The following is a 20,534-nucleotide window of genomic DNA, read 5'->3' on the forward strand; positions in this document are numbered from 1 at the left end:
AGAGTGAGTGAGAGCAAGAGAGAGAGAAAATGAGTGAAAGCATCCAGATATAAGATCTTTATTCACTGTGAGCTTCTATTGGAAATTCTGACACAGGTTGCCCATCATTTCCCATCTTTAATTTTAAGGGACAAAAAATTCTGGTGATTTGCATCTGAATTTCTGATAGGTTCTCCCAGAGGGAGACACAATTGAATAGTGATCTATCCAGTGCGAATGATTGTGAAGAGCAAGAACAAGCACATAAACTGATTTCATGAGTAGGTGACTGATTCTCTATGGAATGGGATGTGTTTATCCCCACTACAGCCCCAAAGCCTGAAACTTGATGGAATCGAGTGCTGATCCCATTCTTTTCCTCAAAATAGTGCCGTGGGATCTGTTACATCCACCTGAGAGGGCAGGTAGGCTCTCGATTTAATGTTACATCCAAAAACTAACACCTCTGACAATGCAGCACTATCAGTACCATACTGGAGTGTCTGCCTAGATTTTTGTGCTCAAGTCTCTGGAGCAGGCCTTAAACCTGCAATCTTCTGACCCAGAGGTAAGAATGCTACCAACGGAGTCACAGCTGGGGCTCTGAGGCACTATGAGGCTCTGTTCATGAGCAGTTGCTCATTTATTTTCTGCAGCCATAAACCTCTGTCCACTGGCATTAGATGATTCAATTCCAGTCACCCTTGGGATATGTTATTCCCTCTATAATCAGTGCGGAATGAGTTGAGCACATTAAATGGTGGACAGACTTAAAATCTAACCTGTACACCACTGCAGCTGCTATGTTAACAAGTTCCAGTATTGTAGATCTGACAACTCTTGATGTCGGGGATCAGGGCAGAGAATGAAATTTTCAGCCAAAACGAACCATTTGGATATCAATTATACTGTCGATTAACGTGTACAGAATGTGAGATCTACAGGAGGATCATGACTGGCTTTGTAATTCCAGGCGATCCAGTCATTGCTTGTTGGGTCACTCGCTGAAGAGCAAGCAGCTCCACTCCCACTCACTATCACAGACGTCCTATTAGTTGTAATGGTCTTTATTGTAAGGGGGAATGGAATATAAAAGTAGGGAGTGCTTGCTACAACTGTACAGGGCATTCTGAGACCACACCTTGAGTACTGTGTACAGTTTTGGTCTCCTTACTTAAGGAAGGATATATTTGCATTGAAAGCAGCTCAGAAAAGGTTCTCTAGGCTGATTCCTGGGATGAAAGGGTTGTCTTATGAGGAAAAGTTGAGCTTATACTCATTGGCATTTAGAAGAATGAGAGGGATCTTATTGAAACAGGGTAGTTGCTAAGAGGATGTTTCCTCTCATGGGACATTCTAGAACTAGGGGGTACAGTTTCAAAATAAGGGGTCTCCCATTCAAATCAGAGATGAGGAGGAATTTCTTTTCTCAAATAGTCATTAATGTTTAGAAATTCCATCCCCACCGAGCAGTGGAGGCTGTGTTATTGAATCTGTTCAACGCCCAATTAGACATGTTTTTGATGTACAAGGCAGTCAAGGGTTATGTAGGGACTGGAAGGAAAGTAGAGTTAAGGCCACAATCAGGTCAGCCATGATCATATTGAATGGTGGAGCAGGCTCGAGGGGCAGAATGGCCTACTCCTGCTCCTAATTCTTATGAACTTAGGAAAGTGTAAAACCCCAATGGTGCAATGAATCTGCACAGCCACGTGGGCTGTCAATGAGTTATTACACACTTGAGATATCAACCACTTTGAAAAAGTGAGGAGTTTTCTCTGGCTAATAGTTACCATCACATGGTAAAGTTCTCTACCCTGATATGGAATCACAGAATGATAGGCCACAGAAGGAGGCCAATTGACTCATTGTGTCTGTGCTGGCTCTTAGGTAGACCTCTCCAATTAATCCCACTTTTCTGCTCTTTCCCCACAGCTTCGTAAATGTTTTTTCCTCCAACTATTTACCTAATACTCTTTCAAATGCTTCCACCATCCTTTGAGGCAGTGCAAACCAAACACTTCCCCAAGTATAATAAATCTCCCAGAGAGGGAGGCATTGTTTAGAAGGGAACGGCTCAGGCCTTGACCAAGCAGAAATGCTCTGTAGCCATTAGAAGGAGATGGGAATCTCATGCAGTGGCAGCACTATGCACATGGCAGCTCAATGCCAAAAAATGTTCAATGACCTTGCAAGCTAGCACGGTACTAATCATGTAGGTCCTTTGCACTGACCTCCCTCATACTGTTAAAGTGTTTAAACTGTAAAAGACAACGGGAGGAAAATGTAAACATTTTTCACCAAAAGCAAAAATGAGAACCAGCCCCATCCACCACCTATATCCCTCACCAGTCACTGCCTTACCCGTATACCAAGATCTCATCATCTTCTTTCTCACTGCTTTCACAAGATAGCATATGGAGGGATAAATCAGATGATGTGCACCGAACAGGGTTCTCAGCTGAGTCCTCTTGAGGATTTTGTAGTCTGCTGCAACACAGACATATAGTCCATAACCAATGCAAAAACAATTGTTTCCTCAACTATTATAAGTTTAGCCTATATGTTCCGCCTCTGGCCTGCCTTTTTGTACTTCACCATCAGTACTTTGAGAAGATTGTATCTAATTGGCCCTGCGGTCGGCCTTGGCTTAATAGCAGTTGGGTTTGGGACAATCAGAATTTAGGGAGCTAGGTAGAAAATTAGAAAGCAGGACCTCAAATGTAGTAATCTCTGGATTACTCCCTGTGCCACGTGCCAGTGAGTACAGAAATAGGAGGATAAGGCAGATTAATGTATGGCTGGAAAGCTGGTGCAAGAGGGAGGGTTTACATTCCTGGGACAATGGGACTGGCTCTGGGGGAGATGGTACCTGTACAAGCCGGATGGGTTGCACGTGAACAGAGCCTGGACTGAGTTCCTTGCGGGCCTTTTTGCTAGTGCTGTTGGGAGGACTTTAAACTAATTCAGCAGGGGTGTGGAAACCAAGAGAAAATATTAGAGAGGAATACCAGGGTGCACAAAATACTGGGAGAGACAGATAGCAGTACTATAGGGAATAGTAAGTTAATAGGTGAAGTCGGGGTGAGGGAGAAAGTAACAAAATCTAAATCAGGGTTACTATGCATGTATGTGAATGCACGGATTATAGTAAATAAAATTGGGGAATTACAGGTGCAGATTGCCAACATGATGTTGTGGCGATAACAGAGAGCTGGCTCAAGGAAGGGCAGAACTTAATAATCCCGGGTACAAGGTGTTCAGAAAAGATTGGAAAGGAAGAAAAGGAGGAGGGGTGGTGGTATTGGTTAAGGACAGCATTGCAGTGCTGGTGAAAGAGGATGTCCCAGAGGGTTCAAGGACAGAATCAATTTGGCTAGAGCTAAGGAACAAAAAGGGTGCAATTACATTGCTCGGTGTAGCCTATAGGCCAACAACTAGTGGAAAGGATGTAGAGGAACAAATCTGCAGGGAAATTACGGAGAGATTCAAGCATTATAGGGTAGTTATAATGGGGGACTTTAATTACCGGAATGTAGACTGGGACAGTGGCAGTGTCAAGGGCGGAGAGGGGAAAAAGTTCCTACACTGTGTTCAGGAAAACTTTCTACAGCAGTATGTGTCCAATCCAACAAGAAAAGATGCACTGTTGGGCCTGGTTCTTGGAAATGAGGTAAGCCAAGTGTCAATGTAGGAACATTTAGAAGACAGTGATCATCGTATTGTACATTTTAGGATGATGATAGAAAAGGGCGATAGACAATCCAGAGTAAGAATAATTAATTGATGAGGGCCGATTTTGATGGGGCAAGAATGGAGCTGGGCCAAATAGACTGGAATGAAGGATTGGCAGGAAAAACTGTAGCTGAACAATGGGCTACCTTCAAAAAAGAATTTGATTTGGCGCAGTTAAGGTATATTCCATCGAAAGGGAAAGGTAGGCCAAACAAATCCAGAGCTCCCTGGATGAAAAAGGAGATTGAAATTAAGATAAAAAAGAAAAAGTGTGGTTATGACAGGTGTTAGGTAGAAAATACAATTGAGAACCAAGAGGAATACAGAAGGTTCAGAGGGGAGGTGAAAAAGCATATTAGAGAAACAAAGAGGGATTATGAGAAAAGACTGACAGCCAACATAAAGGGGAAACCCAAAGTCTTCTATATGCACATAAATAGTAAAAAGATGGTAAAAGGAGGAGTAGGGCTGATTACTCATGGATGAAAGGCTCATGGCTGAGGTATTAAATGAATACTTTGCATCTGTCTTTACCAAGGAGGTAGATACTACCCAGGCCATGTTGACGGACAAGGAAACTCTGTCACTAGAAGGGTTCAAAATTGATAAGGTGAAAGTGTTGAAAAGATGGTCGGTACTTAAGTTGACGAGGCACTGGAACCAGACGAGATGCATCCAAAGTTATTGAAGGAGGTAATAGTAAAAATTGCAGGGGTGCCGGCCATAATTTTTCAGTCTTCCCTAGACTCAGGGGAGATGCCAGAGGACTGGAGAATTGCAAACATTACGCCCTTGTTCAAAAAAGGTTGTAAGGATAAGCCCAGCAATTACAGACCAGTCAGTTTAACTTCAGTACAAAAACAGAATTACCTGGAAAAACTCAGCAGGTCTGGCAGCATCGGCGGAGAAGAAATCAGTTAACGTTTCGAGCCTTCATGGCCCTTCGGCAGAACTCATGAAGGCTCGAAACGTTAACTGATTTCTTCTCCGCCGATGCTGCCAGACCTGCTGAGTTTTTCCAGGTAATTCTGTTTTTGTTTTGGATTTCCAGCATCCGCAGTAGCTTTTAGCTTTTTGTTTTTATCTTTGAGTTTAACTTCAGTGGTGGGCAAGATTCTAGAAACAATTATTTGGGATAGAATTGGTAGTCATTGGAAAAATATGGGTTGATAAGGAAGAGCCAGCATGGATTTCTAAAGGGGGGATCATGTTTAGCTAACTTGCTGGAGTTTTTTGAAGAGGTAACAGAAAAGGTCAATGAGGGTAATGCTGTTGATGTGGTGTACATGGACTTCCAAAAGGCATTTGATACAATAGCACACAACAGGTTTGAGAGAAGTTATTGTTCATGGAATAAAAGGGACAGTAGCAATGTGGATATAAAATTGGCTGAAAAATGGGAAGCAGAGAGTAACGGTCAATGGATATTTTTCGGGTTGGAGGAAGGTTTGTAGTGGGGTTCCCCAGGGCTCGGTGTTGGGACCCTTGCTTTTCCTGATATTTATTAATGATTTAGATCTTGGTGTGCAGTGGACAATTTCAAAGTTTGCAGATGATACGAAGCTTGGGAGTGTTGTAAACTGTGAGGAGGACAGTGTAGAACTTCAAAAGGACATAGACAAGTTGGTGGAGTGGGCAGATGGGTGGCATATAAAGTTCAATGCGGAGAAGTGTGAGGTGAGGTATTTTGGTAGGAAGAACATGGACAGACAATATAAAATAAGGGGTGAAATTTTGAAGGATGTGCAGGAACAGAAACAGAAACAGAGTGTATATGGATCATTGAAGGTGGCAGGACAGTGGAGAGAGCAAGTTAATAAAGCATATAGTATCCTGGGCTTTATTATTGGGACATAGAGTACAAGAGCAAGGAGATAAGGTTAATTTATATTAAGGCACTCGCTAGACCTCAGCTGAAGTATTGTGTACAGTCCTGGGCGCCACACTATAGGACGGATGTGAACACATTGGAGAGAGTGCAGAAGAGGTTTACAAGAATGGTTCCAGGGATGAGAAGCCTCAGTTACAAAGATAGATTGGAGAGATTGGGACTGTTCTCCTTGGAGAGAAGAAAGCTAAGAAGGGATTTGATAGAAGTGTTCAAAATCATGAGGGGGCTGGACAGGGTAGATAGGGAGAAACTGTTCCCGCTCATAAAAGGATCAAGAACAAGAGGCACAGATTTAAAGTGGTTTGCAAAAGAAGCTAATGTGATGTGAGAAAAGACTTTTTCACACAGCGAGTGGTTCGGGTTTGGAATGCGCTGCCTGGAAGTGTGCTGGAGGCAGGCTCAATCGAGGCATTTAAGAGGGCGTTAGATGATTATTTGAATAGACACAAGGTGCAGGGGTACAGGGAAAAGGCAGGGCAATGGCACTAAGTCATAATGCTCATTTGGAGAGCCGGTGCAGTCACAATGGGCAGAATAGCCTCCCTTTGTGCCATTAAAGTTCTGTGATTCTGTGAATCTGTGATCTGAACTTTGTAGAATTATTTCCATCTCCTGGCTCACAAGAACCTTTGTCCTCTCCCTGCTTTCCATTTCTGTAACTCGATGCATAAAAGCAATGGGGCAAAATGAAGAAATTCTTAATGGAATGTCAGTTTTGATAAAGCTAGGAGTTCACACCTGGTAGCAGTAGTGAAGCAGAATCTGCAGCAAACACTGCTATCCCGCAGAACTGAATTACCCTGTTCCATTTTCAACACCAGTCACTGCCAAATTAGTCACTGATCTTTGGGTGCGAATAATAGATGAAGGCAGAGTTGATCCCTGGCTGGTTCTTCCCCAACAAAAGGATACCAATGTTCACAGTGGTGGACTCACTACCACCCCAGCAGGATTCAATTAACTCAGCACAGGCCTGAACTTGGGACCTTACTAGTCAGTAGAGAGCTTGGCAAAGCACTGGGTCATGCACGTACTCACTGAGTGATAAAGACAACAATATAATCTTTGTAAATTATAAAGATTTTCATAAGATCATAGAATGGTTACAGCACAGGAGGCAATATAGCCCCTGTGTCCATGCTGGCTCTCTGAACTCAGCTGGTTCCATCCTCCCACCCTTTCCCCTACAATTCTTTTCTCTTCAGAAAATTATCCAATTCCCTTTTGAAAGCCATAATTGAATCCTTCTCCAACTCAGGCAGTGCTTTCCAGATCCTAATCATTCACTCAGTAAAAATACTTTTCCTCGTGTTGCCCTTGATTCTTTTGATATTCACCTTGAATCATTCATCTTAAATCTGGTTCTTGATCCTTCCAGCAGTGGGAACACTTTCTCCCTTTCTATCCTGACCAGACCTCTCATGATCTCGAACACCTGTATCAAATCTCCTCTTAACCTTCTCTTCTCAAAGGAGAACAGTCCCAATCTCTCCACTTTATCCATGTAACTGAAGTCCCTCATCCCTGGAACCATTCTTGTAAATCTTTTCTGCACCCTATTGCCTTCATATCCTTCCTGAAATATAGTTTCCAGGATTGGATACAATACTCCAGTTGAGGCCAACTCACTGTTTTATACGGGTGCTATAGGTTACATTTATCAAGCCCAGGATCCTGTTTGCCTTCCAAACCACTTTCTCAGCTTAAAGTGCCACCTTCAGTGATTTGAGCACATGTACCCCCAAGTCTCTCTGTTCCTGCGCCTCCCACAATTTTGAATTTTATGCTTATATTGCATTTCCTCATTTTTCCTACCAAAATGTATCACCTCACACTTCTCAGCATAAAATTTCATCTGCCACACATGCATCCATTCCACCAGCCTGTCTCTGCCCTCTTGAATCCCATCACTATCCACTTCACAGTTCACAATACTTCCCATTTTTGTGTCATCTGTGAATTTTGAAATTGTGCCTCGTACGCCCAAATCAAGATCATTAACATAGGTCAAGAAAAGCAGTGGTCCCAATACCGAACCTTGCGAAACCCCACTATATACCTTCCTCCAAACAACCATTCATCACTACACATTGTTTCCCATCACTCAGCCAACTTTGTGTCTAGGCCCTGTTCTTTTAATTCCATTGGTTTTAACTTTGCTGACAAGCTATGTGGCACTTTATCAAATGCCTTTTGGAATGTACACAACGTACATTACATCCACCGCATTACCTTTATCAGCTTTCTCTGTTACCACATCAAAAAACTCAATCAAATTAGTTAAACATGATCTCCCCTTAACAATCGATTGCTGGTTTTGTTCATTAGTCCACATTTGTTTTATTTTCAAGGAATTGTGAGTTTTCAGAGGTTGCATCATGAGTCTGCAAGATCATCGCAAGGGTGATAATATGAAGGGGGCTGTGTGATCCATCTGTTCCCTGGAGAGGCAGGATGCAGGTTTGGGTTCCCAATCTCAGTTTTGTCATCACCAAGCGGAGGCCATCCGGAAGTTCCCTGAAGTAACTCCCTCCCTCAGGAATCACAAACAAGTGACAGGTAAAATAATGAATCTTGCAGCTGGTAATAGTTCCAAGGAGGTACATCCCATCAGAATGGGCCACACTGGATTACCAAAAGGTGAAAGAGAATACAGTGAATGTGTCAGCCAGGCTCTCATATCAGAAACATTAGTTACATGAGCCTACACATCCCAGAATTTCTCCAGCTTGGCTTGGCTTTATTCTTCATAAAGACAATGGAGTCTACTCTTTGATTAGATCATGAAACCATTCAGATTAAAGCAGTCCACATGATCCACAGCCCATCCAAGATCTAACCATCCACTGCCTCCATCGCAGGTGCACCATGAAATGTTTCTATCCACTCATCACGGCTTCTTTGACAGGACCTCCAAAACCTGTGGCCTCCAGCGCCTAGAAAGAAAAAAGTAGCAGGTGCATGGGAACACCGGCACCTCCAAACTTTCCTTCAAGGAACATACAACCTGGACATATCTCACTGTTCCTGACCCATCAGCACTGGATCAAAATCCTGAAACTACCAGCACCTTCACCACACAGACTGCAACACTTTAAGAAGGTGGCTAACCAGCACCTTATCAAGGGCAATTATCCATGGATAATAAATGCTAGGCTTGCCAGTGCAGGCATGAAGATATTACAAATTTTCTTTTTAAAATGTACACTGATGAACTGTTATAGTGTCTGCCAAGGGGTCAGGTAACCTATGCAACTTTAATACAGACAATCAAGCTTCCAGAAAACTCCAAATTGAATTATAATGGGTGGGGGTCTCCCCCTTGAATTTACTCCAAAATACAGACAATGGAGCCCTAAACTCTATGTCTCCAGGTTTGCAATGTAACAAAGGAAAGCTGACTAGGCCAGTTATCCACAGGTTAAGTGCGAAAGATCACCATTTACCTTTGACCATGTGACTGAGACCAGTCCTCTGAAACTGAAAGACCTCTATCTACCTTCTATTGTATATCAATGGCCATTATTCATGTGATTGAAACTGGTTCTTTGATACTGAAACAATTTCATCCCAAAACTCAGAGAGACCCGTGCAGTTTGAAGAATAACACCAACAAGACTACAACTGCAGTGGAAGGCTATGCTGCCTTTACCTTTCAAGAACTGCGAGACTTTAAAAGTCTTTTTAAAAGCTGCACCAACCTGTTTCCAAAAGCTCCAAGTTCACCTGTAAAGAATTGAACCTCCTGATGCAACAACCACAAGTATCTATCTACATGACCTGTTTGAACAGTTTTCACTTGTAAGGCACCTTGCAGTTAATATGGATCTGAATTCAGCCATCTGACCTCGCCTGAACTATAATTCCAGAATGGGAAAAAGCTCCTTTCCTCACCAGACTCTCAAAGACATTAAAACTGTTATCTATTCTGTTGGTTCAATACTTGCAAAGTGCAAAATCTTCTTTCATTGTGTCTTTCTTGAGTGAGTAATGTGTGACTGATGCAGCATTTAGATTTTTCTGGGCAAGTGTGGGAATAAATAACCCACAAAAGACTGCTGCTGGTGACTTTTAAATTGACCAATGGGAGTTTCAGAACACACACATCCACCTTTCAAAAATAAACCACACTGATTATAGACAGAAGTGAAGGGAATTGGAGGTTCCTGCTTATCCACTGTCCATATCACCAGCATTTGACAAATGACATGAAAATAAAAATAGGAACCTAACAATATTCTCATTAAATTCAAGCTGTGCTTTTACCTGTTGAATAGTCGCCCATTCTGCCTGGAGATCATTGAAGAGTTACAATCCATCCTGCGGTCTTCACTGTCAGCTATTTTGGAGTCTGGAATATGAAAAGTCTATTGGAACAGAAACAAGGGAGAAAAGAGAAATCAAAGGAAATGCAATGTGAGATTTAGAGTGGTATTTAAAATGTGCATTTATATAGCACCTTTCATGAACAAAGGACATCCCAAAGTACATTACAGCCAATTATGTATTTTTGAAATGTGGCCACTGTTGTATTGTGTGAAACACAGTAGTTAATTTGTGCACAGCAGGCTCCCTCAAACAGCAATGAGATAAGTAACCAGATAATATGTTTTAATGATGTTGGTTGAGGGATAAATATTGGGCAAAACACTGCTCTTCTGTGAAATAGTGCCACCTGAGAGGGAAGATGGAGCCTTAGCCAACATCTCATCCAAACGACAGCACCTCCAACACTGCCTCAGAACTGTACTGCAGTATCAGCCTAAATTATGTGCTCGGGTATTTGGGACTTGAAGCTACGACCTTTGGACTCAGAGGCATGAGCACTACCACTGAGCCACGGCGGACATCAAATCCGCAGTAAGAAACAATAAAGAAACTTGGCAATAATGTTACATGCTTTCTCACTTAACTTGGCATATATGTTGAAAACATTTTTGTTCGCCTGCTACCAGAATTGGACCAAATGTGAGAGAACTTGGAGATGGTCTGGCACCTCTAAACGATGGTGTTCAAGCAGTACTCTTAATTGAGTACTCCAAATGGAGCAGTGGTTCTCAAAGAGTGGTCCACAGATTGTTGGTGATCCTCAAGGGTCCAAAATGCAAGGCACTAATGCTCAATGCCACAGCAAAGGCCATATACTGGAACAGGCCAGAACCCTCATCCCCACCATTCGCATGATGGCGCACAACCAGACCAGTTTCCACATGTGCGGCACAAGACGTCATAAGCACAAGCAGTAACAATGTTGTTTTAGAAGCAAAGTTTATGTTACTTTTGATTTTGTTTGATAAATATTAGTTTCACAGAAGAAAATTATTGTGATGATTTCATAACAAATGTTAGAAAAGTTTCAAATAAACATTTTAAGTCATTTTAATACATTTGCATCTAACGATGTCTCATGGTATTAACGTTTATCATATGAGAATGTCTATACTTTTATTTCATGCATGAATTAATAATTAACGTCTGATATTTAATATAAAAAAATCCATGTAACTTAATACACTTAGGCTGGAATTTTCCGGCCCTATTGGCGTCAGGCATGAGCGGACAATATGGTGAGAAGGCCAAAAATCAGTTTCACACCATCATGAAACCGGTTTGTGATCATCCACTCCACCCGTCAATGGCAGGCTACGTTTCCAGCCACCGCATGTCTCGAATGCAATTTTAATACATTAGCATCTAATTATAAGCCCTGCTCGCTGGAATCATCCCACATGCTGGATCATCCGGGCACGTCGACGTTTCACAAGGCAGGCATCTGGCAAGTTGAATTTCGAGGGGAACTCAGAGGTGAGTGTACAGTAATGTTGCACAGCACTGGCAAAGGTCGCCTGTTTGACTTCAACAAAGAGGTGCCGTGCATTTAGGCGAGGGCACAGGCATGTTGCTTTTCCCGGATGGCTGACAGTGCGGTGCCGGGGCAAGGGCTATCCTGCAGTTGGGGCGATTTGGGGGTCAAGGCAGCACGGTCTGCTGGTAGTGCACAAGCACATGTGGGGTGGGGGGAGGGAAGTGGCCACACATTAGGGAATTCTTGTATAAAGTGAGCATTCTTCCGCAGCTGAGACAGTTCAGGCACAGCTGCACTGACATGCTTGGAGTCAGTCTTCTAGCTTACATACCTTACCCACTCAAGCAACGCAGAGGCATCAAAATGTCACCAAATGCTCTTGAATTTTGCACCCCTCAGGCACAGACTGCAAACTAATGAGCTTTTTAGGGGGCTGCAGAACAACTGGACAACTGGGCAAGTTGTAAAATCTCCTTGCAAAAGCTGGTCATGGAGCTGTCACTGGTAGTGGTGCTCACTGCCCTTTGCAATGTCTTCATTAAGTTTTGGACCGTCTATCCCATGGTTCAAGCTAACAGTGCAGCCTTGTAGTGTGTGTTAGGAAAATGCCTGCGCCTGAGCTGAGAGCACAGTACACAGTGCATTCGGTGAAGCTGCCACCAATCGGTCAGATGGAGTGGGGCAGAGGTGGGTGGGGTTTTGGGCAGCCATGCAGCGCAACAAACTCCCCGGCACGTGTTAAGGGGCCTTGAGACAGAGCCAGAGCCGCACACATAACCATCCAAGGTCCCGAGGAGACCAATGCTAACCCACACTCTCTTTCATCCTTCAGGAGGGGTACATCAGGAACATGGGGCAGAATTTTGCCGTTGGCGAGCAGAGTGCGGGGCCCGCTCACCGATGCGCAAAATGACATGGGATGGCATCGGGCGGAACCCCCGGCATCATCCCGCCCCATTTAAATTATCAGAAAGGCGTGGGTGCAGCAAAATCAGCTGTGCGCCCACCGACCTGTCAATGGCCAATTGAGGCCATTGACAGGATCATTTATACAATAAAAGGACCTGCCCGTCCAACCTTAAGGTTGGTGGGTAGGCCAGGAGCCCCAGCGGGAAAATAGAAAAAACATGAAACCTCATCCAGCGGCGGGATGAGGTTTCATGCAGGGTTTCAAAAATTTTAATAAAGTTATCATGTAAATTATGAACATGTCCCATCTCACATGACATTGTCACATGAGGGGGTCATGTTCAGGAATTTTTTTTTCTATTTTTAATATTTTTCAATGTGGAAGCGATCTCCCTGAGGCAGCACTTAGCCTCAGGGAGATGTGCGCTTTTTCGTGCGCATGCATGAAAGAGCGCACTCTCGCTTTTGGGGAATCCCACCCGCCCGCACAGGAAGTGCATAGTGCTTCCCGCCGGACGTCACGCTGGGTGGGGCTTAATTGGCCCGCCCACGTAAAATGGCGACGGGGCCCCGTTTCTCTGGCGGGGATCGGCTCTCCGCCCGCCGGAGATTGGGTCGGGCCCGCCCGCCCGACAGGCAGAAAATTCTGCCCATGGAGCCTGGTGACCTATCTGTATGCCTCATGGCTTACAGAGAGAGAAGATGAAGGATAAGAGAACAATGGAAGTGCCTGGAAGAGGGAGGAGCAGCACCCTCAAGAAAAAGGGGCAGCTGGGTACCTATGCATGCCACTGAAGAGCCACAGTAAGCAGTTGCTGGTTGGCACCTAGCTAGATCCAGGATCTACAGATGGAGCTTTCCATTCCTGCAGATGACCAAGAACCAGTGACGCTGAAAACTGCGCATGTCCAGGAAACTGGTTGGTCACATCTGCCTCCTGCTGCAGGATTTGGCGCCACAGGGACATGGAGGGCATCCACTGCCAGTGGCCGTGAAAGTGACAGCGGAGCTGAATTTCCACACCAGTGTCTCCTTTCAGGGCTCCACTGGTCATCCCTGAGGGATCCCGCAAGCCTCCACACACAACTGCATCCAGGAGTTCACTGTCGTCATCTTCATGAAGGCTAGTGGGAGGGGGTGCAGTGGGCGGACTTGTGAAACTTGTAAATGAAGCTGAAAGACACCATTACACATTATTCAGTGATGGCGAATATATTTCCAGATTGTGAAGTGACAAAATGTAACCATGGAACCAACTGTGATCAGAATTTCTTAACTTTGAACGCCTTAGACTTCTAGTTGCAGCCCTGACATTCGCAGCAGGAGTGGAGACAGCCTATGCAATGGTTGACCCTGTTCCCTCTGATGCCTTCAGCGTGGGTCCTCTGAAGAGCCGAGGTCATGAGGGCCCTGGCTTGCTTTGACTGTCCTCCTGTGGGCCAGCTGCTCCCTCTGCAGTGACAGAGGATAAGGTTGAAGCGATCATGGGCAAAGGGGCCTCGGATGGAGCGGACAGCCTCTGAGATTCCTGAGTGGATGACTCAAGGGCATCCAGCTGCCGCTCCTCCTCCCTTTGGGTGCCCGAGTGCTCCGACCTGACTCCTTTAGGGGAAGCAGCACCTGGAGGGACATTGAGGTGCCCAATTTCCCTCTCACTTTGCCACTGCAGGAACTCACCCATGGCTCCCAAGATAGAGTGCAGGTCTGCGCACATCTTCCTGTTCTGCTGGACCATGGGCTCCATTGCATCCGCCATCCTCCCCTCAGAGCACAGGAGCAGCGAAGGTCCGGGGTGATGGTCCAACATGACCGACCCTTACTGTGTTTGTATCTTGGAGAAACCTTAGGGAATCATCAAATGGGGGATTTGGGCTGAAAGAGGCAACGTAAGGGAATTAAGTTGAAAAATGAAAATGGTGCCAAATTGAGAAGAGCAGCAAGTGAGAGATTTACCTCTGGCTGACAGTTCTATCAACTGATTCTAAGACAGTCAAGGTGAACAGCAAAATATGAAGTTGCTGACTGACATTCAGACTATACAACTGACATAGGGGATGCAGTGTGTGACAAAGCCAAACACCTCTATGGAAAACTTTCTCTCTATATAAACTGAAACTTTTCTAACTTGTGCACCAGCCAAATGGCTCTCTGCACTCGATGCTGGAAGGATTGTGCATTTGTTATATGTTTTAGGAGACTCTAGTCAGGCATGGAGGGAACCATGACAATCACTTCTGTATGCCGTTCCGAGACCAAAAACGGACATATACCTGAATCACTGCTTGAGAGAGTTTCTCAGCACTGCTGCTTTGGGTTCCCAAGAATTCATGTTTACTTACATATGTAATAAAGTCATTCTACAGCCTGTGAGAGACAGATATTGATCCATTCATGTTTTCCCATGGGACCAACACGAGTGTAGAGTTATTAACTATATATCAACTGAGCAGATATAAAGAAACACTTACTGAAACTGAAAGCTAGATGAGTTAGGAGGTGTATGCTTACAGTATTTTGCTCTGTAAATAAACGTTAGAGTGAGTAAAGATTAGCTCCAGTCCTATCCTTCACCAGCTGGATTGCTGGATTAGAACATTGGGCTCCTCTCCAATTTCTAGAGGATCAGCCAATTTGCATACAGGTTACTGACATGCTAGATGTCAATGCCTTGGAGAGGGGTCAGAGTAGATTTAATAGAATGGTAAAAGGGGTCAGAGATAGTTATGCGCAGAAACTTGAGAAGCTGAATGCTTTGAACCTTGGAGCAGAGGAGATTTGATAGAGGTGTTCAAAATCATGATTTTGATAGAGTAAATAAGGATAAATAATTTGCAGTGGCAGAATGATCAGTTACCAGAGGACACAGATTTAAGGTGATTGGCAAAAGAAGTAGAGGTGACATGAGGAAACAATTTTAGACAGTGACTTGTAATTTGAAACGCATCGCCTGAAGGGTGGTGGATGCAGATTCAATAAAACATTCTAAAGAGAGCTGGATAAATTCTTGAAGGAAAACAAAATGACAGCTCGGGTTATGGGGAAGAGTAGATGAGTAGGATTAATAGGATAGCTCTACCAAAGGGCTGACACAGAGACAATGGGTCAAATGGTCTCCATCCATGCTGTATCATTCCATAATTCTACAATTCTATCAAATAGATAGTTCCTTCAAAATGTTATTACCAAATGGCCTCCTTCTGTGTTGTATGATTCTATGATTCCATACCAGGGTCAGGAACTTTACCACGTGGCGGTGACTATCAGCAAGAGAAGGCTCCTCACTATTCAGAGTGCTTGCCATCTCAAGTGTACAATGGTTTAGTAACTGAGCCCACATGGCCACTTTGCACCAATAGGATTACACTTTCTTGCAACTAATAGCAACAATTGTGCTAGTCTGTAGTGGGGGTGGGGCAGGGGTGCTTGCTCTTCAGTGGGTGAGCCAACAAGCACATCGCTTGATCCTCTGGAATTGAAAAGCAAGTCATGATCCCCATCTCTCCTGTAGATTCTATATATTGCACATGTATTAATCCCTACTACAATAGGTATCCAACTGGCTGCTTTCAGGGGCAAGTCTCAGTCACTGTCCTATTTCCCTCTTTCAGCAGTGTCCACAATTGAAGCTTGCAGCTGAAATTCCCCATTATTCTCCTCAACCCGAGGACCAGCATCTGAAAGAGCATCCCAATCACCACCCCCAACCACCACCCCCCACCCCACCTCCCCACCCCCTCCCCCCACCCCCACTCCCCCTCCATCCCCCACCCCTTACCACACAGTGTGCCATCTTCCATTTCACTCACAAGCTGTTCATGTGAAATGAGGGACTGGTTGAACTGCTGCGAACGCATTTCACACGTGACCTGCCCGCGAGCAGCGAGACGAAACATTCATCACATCAGCATGGGCTGCAAGTGAACCCAGGAGCCCCGAGATGAAAAACCAATGAATTAGCACACAGCAGTAGCAGGTCCCCAGAGTTTTAAAAATAAACTGTTTCAGGTAAACTATTGAAATAATCTAAAGCAACTTGATTACAGGGAAGTGAAAGGTTCTGATGCAGTTAAAAGGATTGTACACTCACCATGAGCTGTTTTGGAATGACAGCAATGCTCACCCTTCTACGAGCCGTATTCTAATAGATAAGAGTAGATAAGGGTTTATTGTTAACTGTTAGCTTCAGAATGGCTACTTCAGAACTAGCTACTTAACTCAAACACAGGGAACAATTCACTACTACCATGTTCCTTGCTACACGATTCTAAGTGTTGTAAAAGGCAGTATTGTCTTTACATGTTACTATACTATAACATATAAATCCCCAACCACCAAATCAGATCATGAAAGGAAGACCCATAAAGACTGCAGTATATTTGGCTTCCTCAGAACTAGAATACAAAGTTCAGCAACACAGACCTGAACCAACCCTTGAGATATCTTAACTGAGTTACAGTTGGTTAATGCAGATCCTGGATGATACACCTGGACAATGGACAGAAAAAGCCTGAGCCCCAAAATCATTTCCACTGGCACTTATTTATTCATGTTGGCTCATTCTTGGGTGTTTAAACCACAGCACCTCTCAGAGAGAGCAGGAGTTGAACTTATGTCTAGTGTCATGGTCCCAGCATGAGGACAGTGCGACTGGCCCCACCGTGTGGAGACAGTGCGACTGGCCCCACCGTGTGGAGACAGTGCGACTGGCCCCACCGTGTGGAGACAGTGCGACTGGCCCCACCGTGTGGAGACAGTGCGACTGGCCCCACCGTGTGGAGACAGTGCGACTGGCCCCACCGTGTGGAGACAGTGCGACTGGCCCCACCGTGTGGAGACAGTGCGACTGGCCCCACCGTGTGGCGACAGTGCGACTGGCCCCACCGTGTGGAGACAGTGCGACTGGCCCCACCGTGTGGAGACAGTGCGACTGGCCCCACCGTGTGGAGACAGTGCGACTGGCCCCACCGTGTGGAGACAGTGCGACTGGCCCCACCGTGTGGAGACAGTGCGACTGGCCCCACCGTGTGGAGACAGTGCGACTGGCCTCACCGTGTGGAGACAGTGCAACAGGCACCAGTGTGGAGACAGTGCAACAGGCACCAGTGTGGAGACAGTGCAACAGGCACCAGTGTGGAGACAGTGCAACAGGCACCAGTGTGGAGACAGTGCAACAGGCACCAGTGTGGAGACAGTGCAACAAGCCCCAGTATGGAGACAGGGCAACAAGTCCCAGTTTGGGTCCACTGTTCAGTAGTTCAGTACCATTTACAACTCCACAAGCACTGAATCAATCCCTGCCTGCATAAAGCAAGACCTGGAAATCATTCAGGCTTGAGCTGCTAAGTGGCAAGTAACATTTGTGCCACGCAAGTGCTAGGCAACGATTATCTTTAACAAGAGAGATCTCCCCTTGACATTCAACTGCTTTACCATCACTGAATCCCCCACTATCAACATCCTGGGAGTTACGATTGCCCAGAAAACTGAACTGGACTAGCCATATAAATAATGAGTTTATAAGAGCAGGTCAGAGGCTGGGAATTCTGCAGTGAGTAACTCACCTCCTGACTCACCATTCTATCCACAAGGCACAAGTCAGGAGTGTGATGGAATACTCTCCATTTGCCTGGATGAGTGCAGCTCCAGCAACATTCAAGAAATTCAACACCATTCAGGACAAAGCAGCCCACTGGATCAACATCTCATCCACCACCTTAAACATTGACTCCTCCACCACCAACTCACAGTGACAGCAGTGTGTACCATCTACAAAATGCACTGTAGCAGCTCACCAAGGCTCCTTCAACAACACCTAAATTCTCAATTAGGGATGGCCAATAAACGCTGGCTTGCCAGTAATGCCCACATCCCATGAAAATATGAAAAAATGGACTCTGGTATGTGGGCCATGCCACTGGCTCCGGTGTGTGGACACCACAACTGGCTCCAGTGTGGGGTCACCGCCACTGCCTCTGGTGCGGGGACACCATCACTGCCTCCGGTGTGGGGACCATGCCACTGCCTCCAGTGTGGGGACCATGCCACTGGCTCCGGTGTGGGGACCATGCCACTGGCTCTGGTGTGGGGACACCGCCACTGCCTCCAGTGTGTAGACACCGTCACTGGCTCCAGTGTGTGGACCATGCCACTGGCTCCAGTATGGGGACACCGCCACTGGCTCCGGTGTGGGGACACTGCCACTGGCTCCGGTGTGGGGACCCTGGCTATGATGTGGGAACCTTGCCACTGGCTCTAGTGTGGGTACCCTGCCACTGGCTCAGTGTGGGGACACCACCACTGGCTCTGGTCTGGAGAGAACTACAACTGACTGCATTGGGCTTGGGGATAGAAATTCCATTTTCTCAATTGCTATGAGATGATTCCTGTCTGGGCATCAGATGGGACTAGGCTCAGGTTTAGCTGTAAGATTTCTTCAAGCAGCTGAGCAGCCCTTAGACACTCAGTGCCCTGGTTCACATGTGAAGTGGGGTCATTGGGATGAGCACCATCAACATAATAATATGTTAACATAGGAAGGAACAGTCACAGAGAAACTAGAAGAGATAAGCAAATGGACAGTCAGAAATACAGGACCCAGATCTTTACACAGTGTTGTCACCAAATGAAGACTGTTTGAGGGTTGGGGAAATGGATGGGCAGATGGTGCTGAGGAAAGGAGAGGAGACAAAAGGGAAGAGAGTTTTCTGCTATGTTCACGTTGTGCTGTGAGTTCCCATAACGGAGTGAGCTGCAACTTTCACAGGTTAATTACTGGTTAGTTGTTATCCTATTGCTTGAGGCAGCTTTCCTGCATACAATTCAAACACGTCACCGAATACTGCCTTCCAATGGCCCAGGCGAGTGTTAAACTCCATCTGCGCCACTTTAGATGGTTTTGACCTCCAGTGCGCGGGTTGACGTCCAAGTCAGACACCATTCTGAGGTGGACAATCATCGCCGTTCCTTTATCATGGCTGGGTCAAAATCCTGGAACTCTCTGTATAACGGCAATGCGGGAATACCAATACAACATGGACTGCAATGGTTCAAAGGGAAGGCTCACCACCACCTTCTCAAGGGAAACTAGGAATGGCCAATAAATGTCGTCCTTGCCAGTGATGCCCAGATGCCAAGAATTAATTTTCAACAAGCTCCCTTCTGGAGACCAGTTGTTGCTTAGATATGCTCCCTCTATTACCATGGAGATGGCTCAATGAGTCTGGGGTTAACTTGCAGGAAGTGTTAAATCAAAGTGGGCACTAAAGATGCTGACACATAAATGAAAATCTTCCATCTTTCACAGCTCTGACCATAGATGTGGAATTAAATTTCTGCTGCTCTGCAAGCTCAGTGGACACCCTACTGCATCACCATGATACATAACCATTGTCCAGATTAGTCCCACTCTGAGTAAGATGTATAGTTTCATGGATAAGTTATGGACAGTTCTGTGTCATGCAGCCACTGACTTTGAATACCTAATTATGATCAGTGTTAGAGCAGCAAATTATATTTGGAAATATACTTATATATGTACTTAGATTTCCAGAAGGCATTTTATATGGTGCTACATCAAAAGTTAATGTGGAAAATAAAAGCTCATAATGTAGGGGGTAACATATTGGCATGGATAGAGGATTGGCTGGCTAACAGGAAGCTGAGAGTTGGCATAAAAGAGTCTTTTTTTGGTTGGCAGGATATAACGAGTGGTGTGCGCAGGGATCAGTACAGGAGCCTCAACATTTTACATGACTTGGATGAAGGGACCAAAGGAATGGTAGCTAAATTTTGATGACACAAAGATAGGTAGGAAAGTAAGTTGTGAAGAGGACATAAGGAGTCTACAAAGGGACATAGATAGGTTAAGTGAGTGGGCAAAGGTCTGGCAAATGGAGAATGATGTGGGAAAATGTGAAATTGTCCATTTTGGTAAGAACAATAAAAAAAGCATATTATCTAAATGATGAGAGATTGCAGAGCTCTGAAATGCAGAGGGATCTGTGTGTCCTGGTGCATGAATTAAAAAAGGCTAGTATGCAGGTACAGCTAATAGAATGTTATTGTTGATTTCGAGGGGAATTGAATACAAAAGTACAAAAGTAGGGAAGTTATGCTTCAGCTATATAGTGCATTGGTGAGACCACATCTGGAGTACCGTGTAGGTCTCCTTATTTAAGGATGTAAATGCATTAGAAGCAGTTCAGAGAAGGTCTA

General features: G+C 45.0%; 1 protein-coding gene across 1 annotated transcript in view; it reads right to left on the reverse strand.

The window, feature by feature from the left end:
• Nucleotides 1–20,534, reverse strand: part of LOC144684087 (uncharacterized) — a 98,241-nt gene that overhangs the window by 19,603 nt on the left and 58,104 nt on the right. The window contains exons 11-13 of the mRNA XM_078547801.1: nucleotides 16,408–16,458; nucleotides 9,872–9,972; nucleotides 2,344–2,469 (exon numbers count right to left, since the gene is read on the reverse strand). Of these exons, the coding sequence (XP_078403927.1) occupies nucleotides 2,344–2,469; nucleotides 9,872–9,972; nucleotides 16,408–16,458 (278 nt within the window). The remainder of the gene's footprint in view (nucleotides 1–2,343; nucleotides 2,470–9,871; nucleotides 9,973–16,407; nucleotides 16,459–20,534) is intronic.

The sequence above is a fragment of the Cetorhinus maximus genome, chromosome 8 (genome assembly GCF_964194155.1).
Source record: "Cetorhinus maximus chromosome 8, sCetMax3.hap1.1, whole genome shotgun sequence".
Taxonomy (NCBI): domain Eukaryota; kingdom Metazoa; phylum Chordata; class Chondrichthyes; order Lamniformes; family Cetorhinidae; genus Cetorhinus; species Cetorhinus maximus.